Source organism: Onychomys torridus, chromosome 2, assembly GCF_903995425.1.
Source record: "Onychomys torridus chromosome 2, mOncTor1.1, whole genome shotgun sequence".
NCBI lineage: Eukaryota > Metazoa > Chordata > Mammalia > Rodentia > Cricetidae > Onychomys > Onychomys torridus.
The window spans coordinates 147,105,595-147,125,971 of NC_050444.1; the positions used below are offsets into that span (position 1 = coordinate 147,105,595).

General features: G+C 51.0%; 2 protein-coding genes across 3 annotated transcripts; one reads left to right on the forward strand and one right to left on the reverse strand.

Annotated features, from left to right (window-relative positions):
- The first annotated feature begins 78 nt into the window (after positions 1–78).
- Positions 79–7,004, forward strand: Gpn2 (GPN-loop GTPase 2). Of its 2 annotated transcripts, none has more exons than XR_004944188.1 (5): positions 79–605; positions 1,659–1,815; positions 4,230–4,390; positions 4,511–4,685; positions 5,366–5,426. XR_004944188.1 is itself a non-coding variant. In XM_036177442.1 (5 exons), the coding sequence occupies exons 1-5, from the start codon at positions 195–197 to the stop codon at positions 6,718–6,720; spliced, it is 933 nt and encodes a 310-aa protein (XP_036033335.1). In that variant the 5' UTR covers positions 84–194; the 3' UTR covers positions 6,721–7,004. The 2 variants fall into 2 exon arrangements, 1 of the variants encoding a protein (XP_036033335.1); XM_036177442.1 differs by lacking the exon at positions 4,511–4,685 and adding an exon at positions 6,648–7,004 and having other exon boundaries at positions 84–605; positions 5,366–5,496.
- An 11,352-nt stretch (positions 7,005–18,356) lies between these two features.
- Positions 18,357–19,585, reverse strand: Sfn (stratifin). The gene has a single exon (XM_036177444.1). The coding sequence runs from the start codon at positions 19,491–19,493 to the stop codon at positions 18,747–18,749; it is 747 nt and encodes a 248-aa protein (XP_036033337.1). The 5' UTR covers positions 19,494–19,585; the 3' UTR covers positions 18,357–18,746.
- Positions 19,586–20,377: the final 792 nt, after the last annotated feature.

Below are 20,377 nucleotides of genomic sequence, written 5' to 3' on the forward strand. Positions count from 1 at the left end.
TAAGACTGACAACCGCGGCGGGATCCGTGGCCGGTCTACGTCGTTGGCGTGTGGGCGGGACTTCCTCTTAGACAATTTCCGGCGGAGTCCGGAATTCGGGGCTTTTCCCTTCCGTGCCGGGTAGTTTGCTTGTTTTCTGTGTGGGTCTGCTTGGTTTAGTTCGGGAAGCGCCGGTGGGCCGGCCTGCTCCACCTATGGCGGGGTCCGCCCCGGCCACGGCCTTCGGGCAGGCGGTGATCGGGCCCCCGGGCTCCGGGAAGACCACGTACTGCCTGGGCATGAGTGAGTTCCTGCGCGCGCTCGGCCGGCGCGTGGCCGTGGTGAACCTGGACCCAGCCAACGAGGGGCTGCCTTACGAGTGTGCCGTGGACGTGGGCGAGCTGGTGGGGCTGAGCGACGTGATGGACGCGCTGCGCCTGGGGCCCAACGGCGGCCTGCTCTACTGCATGGAGTACCTGGAGGCCAACCTGGACTGGCTGCGCGCCAAGCTCGAGCCCCTCCGAGGCCACTACTTTCTCTTCGACTGCCCCGGGCAGGTGGAGCTCTGCACGCACCATGCCGCCCTGCGCAACATCTTTTCCCAGATGGCCCAGTGGGACCTCAGGGTGCGTCTCGGGTCCGCAGGCCCATTATGCAGATAGAGTCCCTGAGACAGGGAGGTGGACAGATGCCACACCCCCAAGTCACATGGCGAGGTGGGGGCTGAGTTGAGTTTGGAGCAGAACTACAGCCTCTTGAGTTCGAATTTTAGCTCTGCCACCAACTGTGTGATCTGGAAAAGTCCTCTCAGATCATTTTGTCATCTCATGTGGAAGTGATCACGTAGAAAGTGTCAGCAGTTGGGTGTTTGGTGTGTAAAGTATCTATTGAAAGAGTGGAGAGGCAGATGCAGTGTATGTGAGCCTGTCTCCCACCCAGGGGTTCTTTGCAGATACCTTGTAAGAGGGGTTGGAGATTTAGCTCAGTGGTAGAGATCTTGCATAACAGATGGAGGACTCAGTTCCTGGATTTGGACCTCTCCATCACCAGCATAGTAGGAAGGAGAAAAAGGTACTTTGTAAGAAAAAAATACCCCATATTTTCTGGGAGGAAGACATGATGCTATTAGAATTAGCCAGCCTGCTGGGTGGTGGTGGTACACACCTTTAATCCTAGCACTTGTGAAGGAGAGGCAGGCCTGGGCTATATAGATTGAATTCCAGGAAAGAAGCCAAAGCTACACAGAGAAACCCTGTGTCGGGGGGAAAAAAAAAAAAGAAAAAAAAAATTTCGGGGCTGGGGATTTAGCTCAGTGATAGAGCACTTACCTAGCAAGCGCAAGGCCCTGGGTTTGGTCCTCAGCCCAAAAAAACAAACAAACAAACAAAAAACAAAAAGCGCTTGCCTAGAATTAGCCAGCTATTAGAATTAAATACAAGAGCCAGGGAAAGTGTCTCATGCCTTAATCCCAGTACTTGGCATATGGAGGCGGAAAGATCATAAGTTCAAGGCCAAAAAGCCTGTCTCACGCATACATGTATACTAGGAAATAGAAGCAGAACACAGCTGAGGAAGGCTTACTCTGGATCCTTAGGCAGCTCTTCTCACGAGGACTAGACGGTGGGAAGTCCCTCCCACTCTAGTCTGCCTTCCCCTCATCCTCTGTCTTCTGCTCACAGCTGACAGCTGTCCACCTTGTGGATTCCCACTACTGTACAGACCCAGCCAAGTTCATCTCAGTACTGTGCACCTCCCTGGCCACCATGCTGCATGTGGAACTGCCCCATGTCAACCTCCTCTCCAAGATGGACCTTATTGAACACTACGGGAAGCTGGGTAAGAGCCCCTGCTTGGAGCATGAAGGAAGCTGCCCCACTGTGTATTCCTGACTTCTGACCATTTATTCTGTGCATCACTGTGCCAGATACTGCAGTTGGTTTAGAGATTACAGATGGGCATTACAAGGCAATTAAAAGGAGGTAGTGGTGGGACAGTGGCTGGCTGAAGGAAGTGGATAACTGTTGGAGGCCTGACACTTGGGTGGTGAGAAGTAGCCAGTCCACTATGGGCAAAAGTGTTCTAGTTTGAACAGCTAGAGTGCAGCCACGATCCACCAGGTGTCTCAACAGCAGACATTTAGTCCTCTAGAGAATGGAGAGCTTTAAGACCGAGGCATGGGTAGATCCAGGGTCTGGCTTGTAGACAGCCAACTTACACCTGCATCCTTACATGGCAAGAAACGGAAAATAGATGGGAGTCAGGTAGTGTCCCAATGGCCAGCCAAAAATTATTTTTCTGCTGTGCTAACAGCATCAGCTTCTTAAAATCTAAAGCCATAAAGGAACCAAGAGAAAAAGCTTGAGCGGGAAGGGGGCTTGGAGATGACATGGAGTGACCTTGCCTAATCAGGACGTGGAGGGATGTCAGCCCAGAGTCCACTCATCTTTGGAGGCGACTTTCCAAGGAGCCCAAGTGGCTGTCAGGTGTGCTTTTCTTTTTTATTGGGAATCTATTCATAGAACCAAACCAGATGTTAGAGCATCTGTTCTGATTTCTTCATCTCACATGAAGGAACTAAACAAGGGAAGGTGGTTTACCCAAGAGGCCTTGCTGCTGAACTGAACAGTGATTCAGTTTGACTAGATTTATGAAGTTCTGCCAGTGTGTGTACAAAGACCCTGGGGTTTGACCAAGCTTCATGAGGCAGAGACTAAGCGTGGTTCTCAGTGCCTGTTTGACACTGGTGTGGACAGGGCATGGCGTGGGTTTATAAGCTTAGTTCTTACAGCAGTCCCCGTAAGGGAGACACCTGTCCACATGGCTGCCATATAATGGTAGATGAAATCAAGTGTTTTAGCCAGGTGCCTGTCATCCCAGCACTTGGGAGGTGAAGACAGGAGGATCAGGGGTTCAAGGCCAGCCTGGGCCACATGAAACCGTCTCTAGAAAGGGAAGGAAGGGATCCAGCGCTTTGTTTTCATGACCCTGGGATTGAACCTGGAGCTTCACACCTGCTCGGTGTGCACTCTGCCGTTCAGAACAGCCTCAGCCCTCCTGTAATGGCGCAGGCCATAATCCCAGAACTCAGGAGGCAGAGCCAGGCGGATCTCTGAGTTCGGGGCCAGCCTGGTCTACAGAGCAAGATCCAGGATAGGCACCAAAACTTCACAGAGAAACCCTGTCTCGGAAAAAAAAAGAAAAGAAAAGAAAAAAGAAAAAAGAAAAATAAATGAATGAATCTTTGTGTGTGTTGTGTGACTGTATACCATGTATGTGAGCCTCACATGTAGATATTGGGAACTGAACTCGGGTCCTTTGGAAGAGTATCAAGCACTCTTAACCTCTCAAGCTTCCCCCCTTTATATTAAATTTCTTCATTTATGGGGGGACCATGTTTGTGTGGAGGTCAAGACAACTTGTGTGAATCGATTACCTCCTTCTGCTGTGTGGCTTCCAGGGATAACTCTAGGTTGTTGGGATTGGCTCCAAGTGTCTGTGTTCACTGAGCAATGTCATAGACCTTTCAATCTAATTAGGGTCTCACTAAATTGCCCAGACTGTCCTTAAATCTACTCTGTAATCTAGGCTAGCCTTGAACTTCCAACCCTTTTGCCTTAGCTACCCTTGTATCTAGGATTACCAGCCTGTGCCACCAGACCAAGAGAATATTTCCCTTCTAAGTGAGATTATTTCACTGCACCAGCAAGTGTTTTAGTGGGTGTAAATCATGGAAGCCAGTGTGACACTCAGGCACGTCTGTAATCTCAGCACGCAGGAGCCTGAGGCAGGAGAAGTGCTGTGAAGGCCGCTTGGGTAGCTACATGGTGAGTAACAGGCCAGCCAGAGCTGAGGTGTGAGACCCCATCTCAGAAAACACAGTGTCGGAGACAAACAAGATAAAGCCCCAGGCTTTGGATCTTCCTGGTCTTGTAGTGCTAGAGACCGAATCCAGCACCTCATGTGCCAGGCACGTGCTCTACAGCTGAACGTGGCCTCAAGTCTATTGGTTAGGGTTTTGTTTTTCCCAGAGCTGAGGCCCGAACCCAGGGCCTTGTGCTTGCTAGGCGAGCACTCGACCACTGAACTAAATCCCCAGCCCTGCTTATGGTTTTTAATCTCCCTTTGGGTGCTAGGAATAGAACCCAGGCCCTTTATGGATGCTCACCATGTTGCTGAGCTATGGCTCAGTACCTCCAGTACTGAGATCTTTAGCCTTAATGTCAGCTTCTAACTTCAGTTTCTCTCCTTAGCCTTCAACCTAGACTACTACACGGAAGTCCTGGACCTCTCCTACCTGCTTGAGCACCTGGCATCTGACCCTTTCTTCAGTCACTACCGTCAGCTCAATGAGAAGCTGGTCCAACTCATCGAAGACTACAGCCTGGTCTCCTTCATCCCGCTGAACATCCAGGTATTGGATAGGAAGAGATCTCTTCCCTGTGGCTGTAGCTCCAACATGCCCAGGACATAGAAAGATTTGATGGCTGCCTTAACCGCCTGTGTCCTGGCTCTGCCCTTGGCATGCTTTCAGGACCAGGAGCAGTGGAGCATGATTAGAGTAAAAAGCAGAGACCAGACTTCAGTCCAGTGCTTCTGAGTCACCAAGTCGTCTTTGCACATGCTCCCTCCTGAGTGTGAATGGATGTGAACGAGTCCAGAGAGTCCCATCAAGAAGTTGACCCAGGACCAAGCGGACAGATTTTTGGGTCCGTTTCACTAAGTGACTATGTTGGGTTTGCAAAGCAGCCCGCGACCTCCATCCCTCTCTTCTTGCCTGTGGCAGAGAACCCAGGAGACATGGGGTCTTAGATTCCTTCCTCAGTGGGGACTTGAGCTAACTTGGCTTTCCTTCTAACACTACCCTCGTCTCCTGTAGGAGAAGGAGAGTGTGTGCATGCCAGCCACCACCTGCTCAAACCTTTCCCTGCTAGCACTTGCTGAGGCCTGAGCATGCATAATTTTGATCTGTGCACTTCATTGAGATATGTGGACTGTTCTCACTGTTGTATACGGGTGAGGAAACCGTTATGGGCAAATAACATCGGTATTTGTGGGTGCCTCCCTGACAGGAGTGCTGTCCCTGACACAGAGGTACCTTGACCTTCATTGACTTCTGACCTTAAAGGCTGCTTGGTCTAGTAAGCAGTGGGACAGTCACTCTAGGATGGTGGGGATGCTGCCATAGGAGAAAACCCCAGGTAGGGACTGCATGGAGGAGCCGATCTCTTCTAATCTGGGCAGTTGTCTGGCTAGCCAGGCCCTGGGGAATGGACTCTTCTAGGCCAAGGACTGTGGTCTGTGGAACTGGTGAGGGAGGAGTTCGAACAGTTAGGCGTGGCCTCAGCTGACACCTGATTCCCTCACTGAGCTACTTCTCTCTGCCCAGGACAAGGATAGCATCCAGAGAGTCCTACAAGCTGTGGATAAAGCCAACGGCTACTGTTTCGGAGTTCAAGAGCAGCGAAGCCTGGAGGCCATGATGTCTGCTGCGATGGGAGCTGACTTTCATTTCTCCTCGTATCCTTAGGGAGCATGGGAGGGACAACAGAGGAGCCACAGCCCCAGAAGCCTAGACATGAACCTGTTGGGAGAGGTGCAAGGGTTCGGTTTGCTTCATGTAGTACATGAACAGGGAAGAGAGGTGCCAGAGTATGGGGAAGGAGATGTGGCTAGTGATGCAGGGCTGGGGTGGACCCAGGCTAGAATGCTTGCCCACTGCCATAAGGCCGTGGGTTTGATGCCCAGCACCAAAGTGGTGGGAAGTATGTGCAGACATCAGCTCAAAGGATGTATTTATTTTGGTGTTTTGAGACAGGGTTTCTCTACCCCTGGCTGACCTATAACCCCTGTGTAGTACAGGCTGGTCTTAAACTCTTCATCTTCCTCCTCTGAGAGCTGATGCACATCTTAGGAGAGCCCCTGTAAGTGTGGGAAATGCACTTAATGGATGTAATTAGGGGCAGCAGAGTTCTTAGTCTCACTGGATAAAGATATAGTGAAACAGAGAAGAGCCACGCGTGAAGCTTCCTGCCTGTAAACCAGTACTTGGGAAACTGAGGCAGGAAGGTCATCAGAAGCTTGAAGCTCGATAGTGGCGGTAGAGCATGCCTCCCGGGGGAGGGGACCAAGGCGATGGCTCCTGTGCAGCCAGGGTTAGCAGTGTCTGGTCTCGTCCTTTGGTGTCGTGTCCCAGAGGGAGGGAGGGCGCCCTTGTGGTCTAAGCAGAGAAGAGGAGTTCTTGGCCATGGTAGGACAAGGGAAGTAACCATAGTTACTGCACCAGTCAGTGCTAGGTGTGGAGGGGCACTCTTCATTCTATGGTCACAGCACTCATGTGACTTCAGAAGAGAAAAAGGAAGTGGCAGGGGTGGGATTTGAACACCCTGGTCTGTCTCTAGAGCATATGCCACACAGAGCTGGAGGGCTGGTGCTCCCTGGTCCTTTGTTCTAGGCAGTGCGGGGGGGGGGGGGGGGGGGGGGAGTAGAGGGGGGGGGGGGGTGGTCAGGAACGCCTGGGAAGGGATACTGGAAGGTGGATCACATCCAGCTGTGGGAACTAGGGCAGAAGACAGATGTGTTCGGATGGTAGCCATCAGTAGAGGCCAGATCCTGCCCGGGCCAGTCCCCAATTCTGTCTGTCCTCTAAGCCTTGACACACCTGCCCTCAGCACTCTGGGCATCCAAGAGAAGTACTTAGCATCCTCGGACCAGACAGCGGAGCAGGAAGCCATGCAGCTGTAGCAGCTGGGCCTGGATGATGGTCAGCAGACTACAGACCCAACTGGGAGGAAACATCCATCCCTGCAAAGGACTTCTGGATAAAAACAGACACAGCACCCTCAGCGGTGTCCTCAAGCTCGAGCCCTGCCCCCACAAAACGCTGCCCAAAGGTTGAGGACTGTCTCCACTTGGGCCGCGGTGGGGTGTGCTCTGCTACGGGGTTGTTTTCTACTTTCTGTGGACTCTCCTTCAGGCCTCAGGAAGCAGGGGTGTGAAGCAGAACAAAGGAATGTCTGCAGATGGTCGTCCTGTTTCTTTGTTTTGGTTTTAATTACATTTAGTGCTTGTGTGTGTGTGTGTGTGTGTGTGGTGGGGGGGTGCGTGTGCGCATGTGCTCGCGCGTGCTTCTCTGCTGAACTCTGGGGGTTGAACTCAGATGATGGGACTTGGTGGCAGGTTCCTTTACCTGCTGAGCCATCTCAGCAGCCCTACTTGTTTCTTTATTCAGGTCAGTGCCCCACAGCCTCAGCTCAGGTGAAAGAGGTAGAGCGTGGGCACTCAGCTCCTGTCCTGTGATTGGGTCGTTCTTTGGTGCTAACTGGGCTTGAAGCTCAGGCGTCGGCAGGTGACTCTTCCTAGCCCTATGAATTAGGTGGTTTTATTGGTTTTTGTTTTTTTGGTTTTTTTTTTAAAGATTTATTTATTATGTATACAGTGTTCTGCCTGCACCAGCTCTCATTATAGATGGTTGTGAGCCACTGTGTGGGTGCTGGGAATTGAACTCAGGACCTCTGGAAGAGCAACCAGTGCTCGTAACCTTTGAGCCATCTCTCCAGCCCATGTGGTTTTATTCTGTTTTTAGCTAATATTAGTCAGAGTTTGAAAAGTTAGCCAGGCAACGGTAACACACACCTTTAATCCCAGCACTCGGGGAGGCAGAGGCAGAGGCAGAGGCAGATGGATCTCTTGAGTTTGAGGCCAGCCTGGTCTACAGAGTGAGTTTCAGGATAGTCGGAGCTATACAGAAAAACCTTGTCTCAAAAAACCAAAAAAGGAAAAAAAAAAAAAAAATGAACATGAGGTGGGATGGAGGCTGGCTCAGTAGTAGCTAGCGTGCACAAGGCACCAGGGACAATTCCCAGCTCTGCCAAAGGAGAAAGAAAAGATTACTTCAAAACCAAAGTTAGTTTTGTGTGGTAGTACAGCCTCTAATCCCAATGCTTGAGATGTGGAGGCAGCAGAATCAGGAGGTGAAGGCCAGCCTTGGCTATATAGTGACTTTCAGGCAAGCCTGGGCTATATGAAGCCCTGTGTCCAAAGATTTGTGCCAAGTGAGTTGTTGGAGGAAAATATTTAGGACAGTTGTCTGGATACACCTGTGTAGCTGGAGGACTGCAGTTTGCATCTTCAGCCAGTAGGTGGCATAATAGACTTAGTTTTTGCCCTTAATATCAGAAGAGCCTGATGGCCAAGGGATGCTTGTGTCAGAAGGTTTTATCTGTAGACCCATTACAGCTGCATGTATTGAGGCTTGGCATTTTACAAAGAGCTTACTTAATTTAAACACATAGAGTCCTGTAGCAGGTCTTAAAAGTTCTTATTAATAAAAACAAACCTGGAGACAAGTATTAGGGTTAAAGCTGGAAGATCAGAGAAGCAGAACAAGCCACAGCTTCCTCACCTTGCCAATTCCTCAGCTGATCTTGTTCCCTCAGACTGGAAGCCTCTGTGTCCTCATCCAGAATGAATCTCCGCTTAACTGCTGCTGAAATGTCTAAAAAGCTTAACCAGCCTCGTTCCTGGTCCTCACACTTTATATACCTTTCTGCTTCCTGCCATCACTTCCTGGGATTAAAGGCGAGAGTCACCATGCCTGGCTGTTTCCAGTGTGGCCTTGAACTCACAGAGATCCAGATGGATCACTGCCTATCCTCATGTTTAATATTGTGGCTGTTCTGTCTCTGACCCCAGATAAGTTTATTAGAGTGCACAATATTTTGGGGAACACAATACCACCACATTTCCCCTTTTATGTCTAAAATTTTAAAAAGCTTATAACTAATACAAGAAAAACTATAATAAGTATATACAATATATACAGTCGAGAATTACATTAACAGGGTCTAGTCCATTGACATTTTGACAGATTCAGATAAAAACTCCATTAATATATATTAACAATATCCAGTCCAGTAACATTTGATAAACTCAGACAAAGAATTTTCATTACTTATCCTATTTAAAACAAGTAGTTCCTTTTTAAAAATAGATTCAGTAGTTGACCTGTTTATCTTTTCAGAGCCCTCACAGCGGCCCAGGGAGACAAGTAGAAAAGTGGAAAGCCTGGCTCCCTCATAGCTTACTCGGCTGACTCTGGAGTGCCCCCTCTGGTGTATGTACAGATGAAAAGTTAAAGCCATCATCCCATGGAATCTGTAATCGGGCACGAGGGGACGTTGAGATGTCTGTACATGGTTTATGAGTACCGACTGATCCATGGTGGGTCTCCGCCTTGGGCAGTGGGAGAATGCAGTTTAGCAGAGTGAAGGAAGTGGTGGGTAGACAGGTGGCTTTGCTGCCCAGTGTGGGTAGCCCTAGCCGAGAGCAGAAGAGGGGTGGCCAGCCTCAGCTCCCACGCCTGGCTGTGGAGGGCTAATAACCGGGTGCTGTTTCCCCAGCCTCTTTCATCTGAGGAGTTCAAAGCGCCTCACCCTATTAATACCCGCGCAGTAGGTGGGCAGTACCAACAGAGCAATCCAGGGAAACTGAGACCAGGAGGCACAGCCTGAGGTTTCCTGTGAGTCATCCGTGGGGCCTGGAGCCCAGGAATCCCGACGCCCAGGCTGCTGGGCAGATGCCTTGTCTGGGTGGGAGGGTGGGTTCTGTCTTTGAGTAGCAGCAGTAGCCGTGGTCATGGGTTTTTATGCTTGCCCATCACAGGCCCTAACTCACCAGGACAAACCACATGCAGAGGCTGAAGGCATCGTGTCCAGTTTTACTGCTCACCCCAGTGGAGGTGTGCAGCAGGCTACAGCCTAGAGGCTTTGGTGTGACAGCAAACACGTTGTTTTCTTCCTCAGCAAATTGAAGTAGTTCTCATCCAGGCCCCATGGTGCACATCTGTAGTCCCAGCAGCTGGAGGTGGGAGGATTGGATGAAGACCAGCTTTTGCTACTTTGAAAGTTCAAGGCTAGCCTGGGCTACATGAGATCTATCTTAAATAAACACATAAACTAATAAATGGAGTATCTTTTTTTTTTTCAGGACAGGGTTTCACTGTGTAACCCTAGCTGCCTGAAACTCGCTCTGTAGACCAGGCTGGCCTCAAACTCACAGAGATCCACCTGCACTGGGATTAAAAGCTTGCACCAGCACTGCAAATGGAGTTTCTGGTCTGTGTACTTAGACTAAGGTGATAAGACAAACATTAAAAACAGAAAGGGAGAGATGGTGGTTGTGCCCACAATCCTAGCAGGGTCTAGTGGATCTGGGTTCCAAGCCAATCGGGTGTTGTGAGACATAGTGATGTGAGACATCTTACTATGTCTCACAACAACAAAAGACTAGACAGGGAGAGATGTCTAGGTGTCTGGTCTGGCTCATTTGGTTGAAATGTGCTGATAAGGGAAAGCCCACCTTCCCGTACTTTCCTAGGAAAATTAGGGCTGGGTGTAGTGCCAGCATTTGGGAGGCAGAGGCAGGTAGATCTCATGAGTTTGAGGCCAGCCTGGCCTACATAGTTCCAGGACAGCCAGAACTACACAGTGAGACCCTGTCTCAAAAAGAACAAAAAAAAAAAAAAAAAGAAAGAAAGAAAAAGAAGCTGGGCAGTGGTGGCGTACCAGCAGCACTCGGGAGGCAGAGGCCAACCTGGTCTACAGAGTGAGTTCTAAGACAGCCAGAGCTCTTACACATAGAAACTGTCTCAAAAACAAACAAACAAACAAGGGGCTGGGGATTTAGCTCAGTGGTGGAGCGCTTACCTAGCAAGCACAAGGCCCTGGGTTCAGTCCTCAGCTCTGAAAAGACAACAAAAACAAAAACCACAAAACCAAAAGGATGAGGGGTTCAGCAGGCCTCCAAGTTCAAGGCCAGCCTGGACTATAGGAGACAGTGCCTCAAAATAATCGAAGGCTGTAGAGAAGGCTCAGCAGTTAAGAGCACATCCTGGGGGATGGACAAATGGTTCAGTTAGAGCAGTGGCTGCTCTTCCAGAGGACCCAGGTTCAACTCCCAGCACCCATGTGGCCGCTGACACTATAACTCCAGTCCAAGGGGACTGGCACCCTCACACAGACTTGTATGTGGGCAGGCACAACAGTAATGCACATAAAAATAAATAAGTCGTTTTAAAAAACTGACTTGCAAGAGAATCTGGGGCTGACAGAGGTGGAAAGGATTAGTATGGGTAAAATGCTTTTATTTGGTCTAAAGGAGAAACTTGGATCAATCCTCCTGTCTCAGCATCCCAAGAACTGAGATTATACACACGAGCCAACCGTGTACTAGGCAAAAAACACTGGATAAAATACTGCAGGACCCGGGTTCCATTCCCAGCACCCACAGGACAACTCACTGTTGTCCATATCTCCGGCTGCAGGGGATCTGACGCCCTCTTTTGGCCTCCATGGGTATTACACACATGGTGCAGACATATATGCAGGCAAAATACATAAAATCAGTATTTTAGCCAGCCAGCGGTGTCGCACGCCTCTAATCCCAGCACTCAGGAGGCAGAGGCAGGTGGATCTCTGTGAGTTCGAGGCCAGCCTGGTCTACAAAGCGAGTTCCAGGACAGGCTCCAAAGCTACAGAGAAATCCTGTCTAGAAAAACAAGAAGTGGTTACTGCTCTTGCAGAGGACCTGGGTTCAATTTCCAGCACCCACATAAGGTGGTTCACAATGACCTGTAAACTGAACTCCAAGGCTCTCTTCTGGCCTCTTCAGGCACATGCATACATTTGTGTACATATATCACACAGGCATACACACACCCTTAATAAGTAAATCTCCTCCTCCTTCAGACAGGACCTCTGCCTCTGAAACACTGAGATTAAAGGCATGTCCCACCAATGTCCTTCCTACTTTCTATTTAAATTTTTTAAATTACATTTATTTATTAATTTGTGTGTGTGTGTGTGTGGACACTATGTGGAGGTCAGAGGACAACTTGGAGGAACAAATTCTCTCCTTCCACCATGTGGGTCCTGAGGATCAAACTCAGGTCCCCAGGCTTGGCAACAGGCACCTCAACCTACTGAGCCACCTTCATTTCTGTTTTCACTTCCTGCTGTTTCAGGGTTCCCCTATGTGGCCCTGGCTGTCCTGGAACTCGCTCTGTAGACCAGGCTGGCCTCGAACTCACAGAGATCCGCCTGGGTCTGCCTCCCGAGCGCTGGGATTAAAGGCGTGTGCCACCGCCGCCACCTTACTGTAGGCAGCAGTAAGCACTCTTAACTCGGAGCTATCTCTGGCCTTTCTAACTGTACAAACATTTTTATTATGTTTATGTATTGATTTATGTGTGTTGGTGGCTGCACAGGTGGAGGTTAGAGGTCAATTTATAGAAGTTAGTTCTGGCCGGGCAGTGGCGGCACACGCCTTTAATCCCAGCACTCTGGAGGCAGAGCCAGGTGGATCTCTGTGAGTTCAAGGCCAGCATGGTCTACAGAGCGAGATCCAGGACAGGCACCAAAATTATATAGAGAAACCCTGTCTCAAAAAACAAAAAAAAAAAAAAAAAAAAGAGAGATTTTAGGTCAGCTTCTCCCTGGGAGAGAGAGGTGCCCCCGCTTCCTGCACCTGAGCGCTCAGCCCTAATATGCTCCCTATTCACAGAGCAAACTCCATGCTTCTGAGAACCCAGGGTTGGCTCTCTTATCTCCAGACAGACTTCAGTTTCCCAGCCCTGTAAGGAGAAGATTGGGTGGAAGGGAGAGATGAATCAGCCCCTGAACCCCCAGGGTGGCATACCTGTCTGCTGCCCCCACAGACATTCCTGGCTCCTGACTCAGTAAGTAGGTGGAGCCAGGGGGCTCTTGGGAGGGAGACCGACCTTGCAGAAACCTGCCTTCCCCACCCCACACAGAGCGAGGTGGGGGATGGTGCAGACCCTGAGAACCAGGTGAAGAGCTGGGGTAAGGCAGGTTAAGGAGCCCTAGATTGTCAAGCGGGCGGGAAATGGATCCACTCTCACAATCCTCTTAGAAGAGCTCCTTTCTGCTGGGGCCTGGGGTGGAGGAGATGGATGGCGACCAGAAAAAGGATTTTTTTTTTTTTTTTTTTTTTTTTGGTAGAAAATCCAAAGCAGGAGCAGGCTAGCACAACACAATGCATGCTTCTTGAACGTATTTTTAACTCCCGAAACCCCAACACACAAAACAGACATATGTGCGGCTATTTTAGCTACAGTGTGTGGAAACAGGAAACCCCAGCCACCTGGGTCCTGCCTGGAGGCAGCTTCCGAACAGCTTGAAAATAGCTGGTGTAGTTCCAAGATCATGGGCTTGAGAGTCAGATCCTGTCCCATGCCCACCACAAGCAGTGGTCTAACCTTGGCTATTACATGATGCAGTGAGCCCTGGTTGCCTCATGGGTAAAACAGATATGATTCCATGAGTATAAAGGCATGGGCATGCCTGGCACGGGTAGATCAGGACAACAGTGGCTGTTTCTGCATCCTGCTCCCAGGGGGTGGGTAGATGGGATAGCGGGAGCCATCTTGATGCAAATATCTGAAATTCAGATTTCCTGGAAAGCCTTGGGACGTTTTGATGTTAAACACTGTGTGTGTGTGTGTGTGTGTGTGTGTGTGTGTGTGTGTGTGTGTGTTGGTGCATGTGTGGATATGTCTGTGTGATTGTATGTATATATGTATGTGTATGTGCGATATATGTGTACTGTGTAATGCATGTATGTGTGTTTGTGTGTTTAATGTGTATATGTATGTGTGTGTGTATGTTTGTATGTATGTGTGTTTGTGTGTGTGTGTGTGTGTGTGTGTGTGTGTGTGTGTGTGTGTGTTGTATGTGTGTGCGTTCCTGGGGAAGAGGACTTCGCTTTCCTGGAAGAACTCACAGTGGCTGACAAGGTCTTGGCTTCCCTAAGATGCTTACTTGGTTCCGAGTTAATGTGGGTGTCTGTCACCTGAACATTTGGGTCTACAGAGCCAGTTTGGTTTCTTGCTGGTGCAGGGACATGTAAGAGCAGCCCTGGTGTGTTGGTGCACACTTTCCATTCTAGTACCTGGAAGGTGGGCCAGGAGGGTGAGGAGTTCAAGGTCACCCTCAGCTACGTACCAAGTTCAAGGCAGCCTAGGGTAATGAGACCCTGTCTGGGGAAAAAAAGAAGAAGAAAAACCCAGGCTTTAATGGCTCACACCTATAGTCCCAGCAGTTGGGAAACCTAAGCAGGAGAATAAAGACGTGGAGTCTAGCCTGAGCTACATAGTGAGTTCAGGCCAACCCAGGCTTCTGGGTGAAACCTTATCTCAGAAAAGCTGAAACACAGAAAATAGTAGGTATATTTTCTAAATAACTTTAGATTGCAAATTCTTCCTGAACCACTCAAATTGTTGCTACTTAGATTGAATATCATGTAGCCCGAATTGGTCTCAAACTCCCACTGTAGCTGAGGACAAGTTTGAACTTTTTGATCCTCCTGCCTCCAACTCCCCAGTGCTGGTATAAAAACTGTTGTCACCACGCCAAGCTGGGAAAAAAATGCTGTACCTCTTGCAGGGACACTGGCCCACTAGAGCACATGGCTCTGGCAGGCCCTGCCTTTCTCCCTATTCCCCCAGCCTTGCTGAAAACTGAAGCTAGCCCCCAGGGTCTATTCCCTTATTTGGCCATTTCTTCCTCTTGAGGCTGACTACCAAAGTCCAGTAATCAGAAGCCCCTTTGGTTCACCTAATTAACATGCCAATTAAAATTAAACACCGCATCCAACACAAGGTTTCCCCCTTTACCTTTATAAACCATTTGCCCATGTGCCACGTCTGTCTCCTCTATCCAGAGGTGGTCCCTTGTCCCTCTGGGACAAACACCCCTCCCCCTTTCCCTTGTCCCCCCCCCCCCCCCCCCCTCATCCCCTGTCTCCTCTACCACCACATCCTAGCCCGTTCTAACACAGACTTCCCTTCTCTCTTCTTAGGAGGACACCTGCTCTGCGCCAGGTGATGGTGGCGCACATCTTTAATCCCAGCACTTGGGAGGTGGAGGCAGGTGGATCTCCGTGAGTTGGAGGCCAGCCTGTCTACAAAGTGAGTTCCAGAAAAGACTCCGAAGCTACAGATAAGTTCTGTCTCGAAAAACCACAAACAAACAAACAAACAAACAAACAAAAATCACCTTTTCAGGTCATCTGCTGCTGTTTTCTGCCCGAGTCAGAAAGCAGTCACTTGGGTTTGTCTTCCCAGCTAATGAAGGATCTCTGTGTGAGAACAGGTGTTCGGGTGTGGTCTGTGCCTGACCTGGGGTCTGGAAGGGAGCCCCCACTGTGCGGAAATCTCCTTCACTCCTAAATTCTCAGTCCTTTCATAGAAACGTTGTTGCTGAAGTCACTGTAGGAAATGAGGACACACAAGACAAAGCCTGCGTGTTAGTGAACTAACTCTCTGAGAGGAGTCTGATCTGAGTATGGCTTTGTAATTTCCTGAAAGTTAAAAGGACATGATCCACATGAAAGACAGGAACGGCCACCTCCAACTTCCTGTGGGTTGTTTGGGGCACTCTTGCCTTCCTTGGTATTAGGGTTTGAACACACAGAGCTTTATACCTCATCTGCCTCCTGAGTGCTGGGATTAAAGGTGTGGGCCACCACACCCAGTAGGACTGAAACTTTTTAAATACCAAATCTAGACTAGGAAAATACAGCAATAATTTTTTTAAACTTTTTTAAACTTTATGTTTCTTTGTGTGGGCGTTTTATCTACACCTGTGCCTGTATCGGAGGTCAGAAAAGCGCATCAGATCTACTGGCAGACAGTTGTGAGCCACAATGTGAATGCTGGGAACCAAACTCAGCTAGTACACTTAACTGCTGAACCATCTCTCCACCTCTCTGCCTCATTTTCTTTTCTTTTCTTTTTAAGATATCATAGACAGAAAGTTCTGAGACTCCCTTGATGAGAAGTCACAGCCGTCAACAGCTATGATCTGATGCTAATAAACAGCGGGCATCATGGTCACAGCGCAGGCATCTCCTGTTTAACCCCGTTGACCAGCACACTACCTTAGGGCAGCACCTGTGCACTCATTTCCAGGGCAGCCCTGTGTAATCTGGAGCCGGCACACACGGAAGGCAGAGGCTGAGAGACAGGAGTCCCTTTCCCAGGACCTATCCCATTAAGAGAAAGTCACCAGACCTGTCTGGTGGAAAGAAACCAGGTCACCTCCAGAGCTGAAGGGAGCTGCCTGCCCTAGCCCAGAGTCTCTGTGGCTTGGGAATCCTGAAACCCCATACATCACCAGGAAATGAGAAAAGAGAGTACCGGAAAGGCCCAAAAAGGTCCTGCAGCTTCCCTGAAGAGTTGGGAGCTGTGACAAGTGCCAAGCACCATAGGCGCAGTCAAACTTGGACTCTGGAGAACCCAAGGAGTCTGGGCTAAGCTTGCTGAACTTTCCAGAAAGAGTCCTCTTGCTCCCAAGCCAGCTTGCTTCTTCTCTTTTTAATTTTATGTTTTGCCTTGGGAAGTTTCAGGTCTCCTGAAACTGGAGTTGCAAACAGTTGTGAGCTGCCATGTGGGTGCTGGGAGTTGAACCAGGGTCCTCTGGAAGAGCAGTCAGCGAGCGCTCTCAGCTGCTGAGCCATCCATCTCTCCAGCCCCAAGCCAGCTTTCTTAGGCAGCCTAAAGAGCACCCAGGTCAACTTTGGCAGTGACTGGGCCTGATGCCTATTCTGCTTTGGGGTGAAGACTCAATCACTATCATTTCGAAGGGTCTCCCTGACACCCCCTTTTGTTTTTCTTGGTTTCCTTCAGCTGGGGACTGAGTCCAGATCCTTGGACATCCGATAAACTAAGCCAAACACCAGCTCCTGAAAGGACTAGTGTTTATTGAGCATGTACCATCCACTACTCTCGTGCACATCTTTTTTCTTTTGAGGCAGGGTTTTACTATATAGCCCTGCTGGCCTGGAACTTCCTATGTAGCCTAGGCTAGCCTCTAACTCTCAGAGATCTCCCCGCTCCTGCCTCCCAAATGGGAGTACATGCTTGAGCTATCATGCCCTGCCTAGAAATGGACTTTTCATTTTTATTTATGTAGTTTTTTGTTTTTTTAAAGATAGGTTCTCACTATTTAGCCTTCGATGGTCTGGGTCTGGGACTCTGCCTCACAGAGCTCGGATTAAAGGCATGGCCCTACCTAGGAAGGAACTTCCTAAATTCCCGCTCCTAATCCTTTTCAAAGGAGGACACATTCATTAAGAGCCTCAAGCGAGGCAGCGGAAGCCTTACACCCCAGCAGGGGCCCTGCTTTTCGCTTTGCTTAACTGAAGAGCCTTTAACGATCCAGAGAGGAAACTGAGGCGCAGAGAGGTGTCACGGTTTTTTGGGGCAGCAAAGCCAACCAGGGACATAACCTAACCAAGCCTGCTGGCGACCAGCGCTGGTTTGCCTCTGATGCTCGGAGACGAGCGTCTTGGCCTTTTTCCAGCCGACTCAGAGCCGCGGGCTCGGCCCAGACACCGCCAGGTGAGCCGATGACTCAAAGGGCGGAGACTAAATTTTGCGCACGGCCCCGCCCTGTCCCGTTGCTCCCGGGGGTGGGGGACGAGCTCCGGAATCGGGCGGGTGACAACTTGTCGGAGTGAAACCGGGAAGGCGCCGCCCCGCTGCGCTCCACCGACCGTGGGGGATGCAGCCTCGTCTTTCCGCGAAGGGAAGCCGGGCCGGCGGGGCGGGAGGCGGGAATACTCGCCGTTCGCTATCCCATTGGCCAACCGGGTTCCGGGGGCGGGCCCTGTGGAGACCCCCGTCCTGTGATTGGGCCGTAGACTGAAGGCCGCGGTGCGCTGCGGCGGGCCGGTGCACGTCGCTGCTTGCTAGGTGTGCCGGCCGTGGGCTGGTGCAGCCCGACTCCCCGCGGCCCTTCCCACCCTGCTCGCTCCGGCTTCTCGCCAGCGGCTTTCCTCTCGTCCCCACCTAGAATCGCCGAGCCTTGGAGAGCTTTCCCTTATTAGATCTGGGTTTTCAGTGGAGGCGCTATGCCCCTGCCTCCCTCGGATCGTGCACCCCTCGGCTCAGATCTGAGCACTTGACCTGACCTCCCCCTCGCCCCCCGCTTTCAGATCTGAAGTGCTCAGTGCCACTCGTGAAGCGCGTCCCTAGGGCCACGGCGTTCAGTCTTCAGTGGCTCCGTGGCTCCCGCCACATCTGAGCCGTGCGGCTTTCCCGCCCACAGCACCTACTCAGCTCTCCTTGCCTGATCTGCCTTTGTGCTCACCTGGTCTGAGCCAGTGCGTTGTGGGGACTTCAGATGGCCTCTCACCTGAAGTCACCCGACCCAGACCCTAACTCGGGGTTCTCGAGTCAGGTTCTCTAACTCCCTTCAATTCCCCTCCCAGCCCATGACCAATAACTGGAGAAGACAGGAGTGTCACAGGGCAACTTTATTGAGAGGAAACATGGTCACACCCAGCAAACATGTGTTCCTTCTCATTCTCTCTCTCACACACACTCACACACACACACTCACAGCCCTTGCCACAGTCCAGTTCTCAGCCGCAGTGGTGGGAGCCTCCTTGATTCCTAGGGTCTGGAAGCGGCAGGTATAGGAGGAGGCACAGGGCAGAGGACAGGTTCAGGAGCAGTGTAAGGAAGTTGGGGTGCAGAGAGCGGGGGTGGGCAGGGTTAGGAACACCCACCAGACAGCTGCATGAAGAGTGGGGTCTCCAGCCCTCGTCAGCCTGGCTGCACCCCTTCCAGGGAGCGTTTCAGGGTGTGGCAGAACATTCAGGGTTTGGGAAGGGCCGGATCTCACTCCCTGTTAGTCCTCTCTGCAGACTGGGGAGGGCAAGGCGGGGCGGGGAGGGAGCAGACTGCTTCAGCTCTGGGGCTCCTCTGGAGCCTCTCCACCCTCTTCCCCAGCACTGTCGGCTGTCCACAGCGTCAGGTTGTCTCTCAGCAGCTGCATAATGAGGGTGCTGTCTTTGTAGGAGTCCTCGTTGAGAGTGTGCAGATCAGCCATGGCCTCGTCGAAGGTGGTCTTGGCCAGTGAGATGGCCTCCTCGGGGCTGTTGGCTATCTCGTAGTGGAAGACAGAAAAGTTCAGGGCCAGGCCCAGGCGGATGGGGTTGGTGGGCGGCATCTCCTTCTTGCTGATGTCCATGGCCTCTTGGTAGGCCGACCGGGCAGAATCGATGATGCGCTTCTTGTCATCACCAGTGGCCACCTCGGCCAGATAGCGGTAATAATCACCCTTCATCTTCAGGTAGAAGACGCGGCTCTCTGCTTCTCCAGCCTCCTTGATGAGGTGGGAGTCCAGCAGGCCCAGCACGGTGTCGCACACACCTCGGAGCTCGGTCTCTACCTTCTCCCGGTACTCTTTCACCTCGGGGCCCTTCTCTTCTGACCCCTCCTCGTTGCTCTTCTGTTCGATGCTGGACAGGACCCTCCAGGCCGCTCTCTGGCCGCCCACCACATTCTTATAGGCCACGGAGAGCAGATTTCGCTCCTCACAGGAGAGTTCCTCACCCTTTTCCACGGCACCCTTCATGAAGGCTGCCATGTCCTCATAGCGTTCTGCCTGCTCTGCCAACTTGGCCTTCTGGATCAGACTGGCTCTCTCCATGACTCCGAGGACAGACAGGGGGTGAACTGGCTGCCTTGAGACCGATGCTGGATTCTGTGCCTCTCTTGCTCTGGGTCTGCCTTTTGGCTGGGATGGCAAGGCCTGGAGAGGGGTTGGGAGTGGCCTGGGCGGGCCTGGGCCCTGCCTCCTCCTCTTCTCCACACCCTTTCCGGCTCTTCCTTAAAGGTAAAAGGGCTGGGATGTGATGAGGTGAGTCATCAGGACAGTCGGCAGGAGAAACCTGGCCATGGGTCCCACCTGAACTAGCATCCTTCAGGCTTCCAGACTGCCCCCTGCTGTTCAGAGCTGAGTTGCAGGAACATTCTAGATCACCAAATCAGATTGTCTTTCAGGGGGTCCTTCCAGGCCTAAGGATGGCTTCAGTCACTGGGCTTCTTTAGACTGGGTGGAGCCGAGCCCAATGAGCTGGTACAGAGGGCTGGGATGGTTCAGGTGAGAATTCATGTGTGTAGGCAGGGCTATACAGTTTCCCAAACACTTTAGCAGCCATGATCTGATATAACCCCCTTGACGGCTCTGTAGGACTATAGAGGTAGAAACATCAAGTGTCAAGAGGAGAAACTGCTTTTAAGGTTACAAGCTGCCAGCTCCTGTTTCTTCTGACTTTCCTCCCACTGAGGCCTCTGGCCTGGGAGCCATTATCTGGAATCGAGAGCTAGACTTCTTCCTGAGTCCGCCCAAAGACGGTTCCATCCCTTGGTACTTGTTCTCCTTCGAGGTCCCCTCTGAACACCCAGAATGCGCAGGTGGCATTTCAGGGTGCCTCTTAATGAAGCGTTTAACGAGTGGCCTCTGAAGCTTCAGCCCAGCCTTGGTAATTAGTCATCCAATCGGTTTCTTGGACACCTTCCCCATTACAGCAC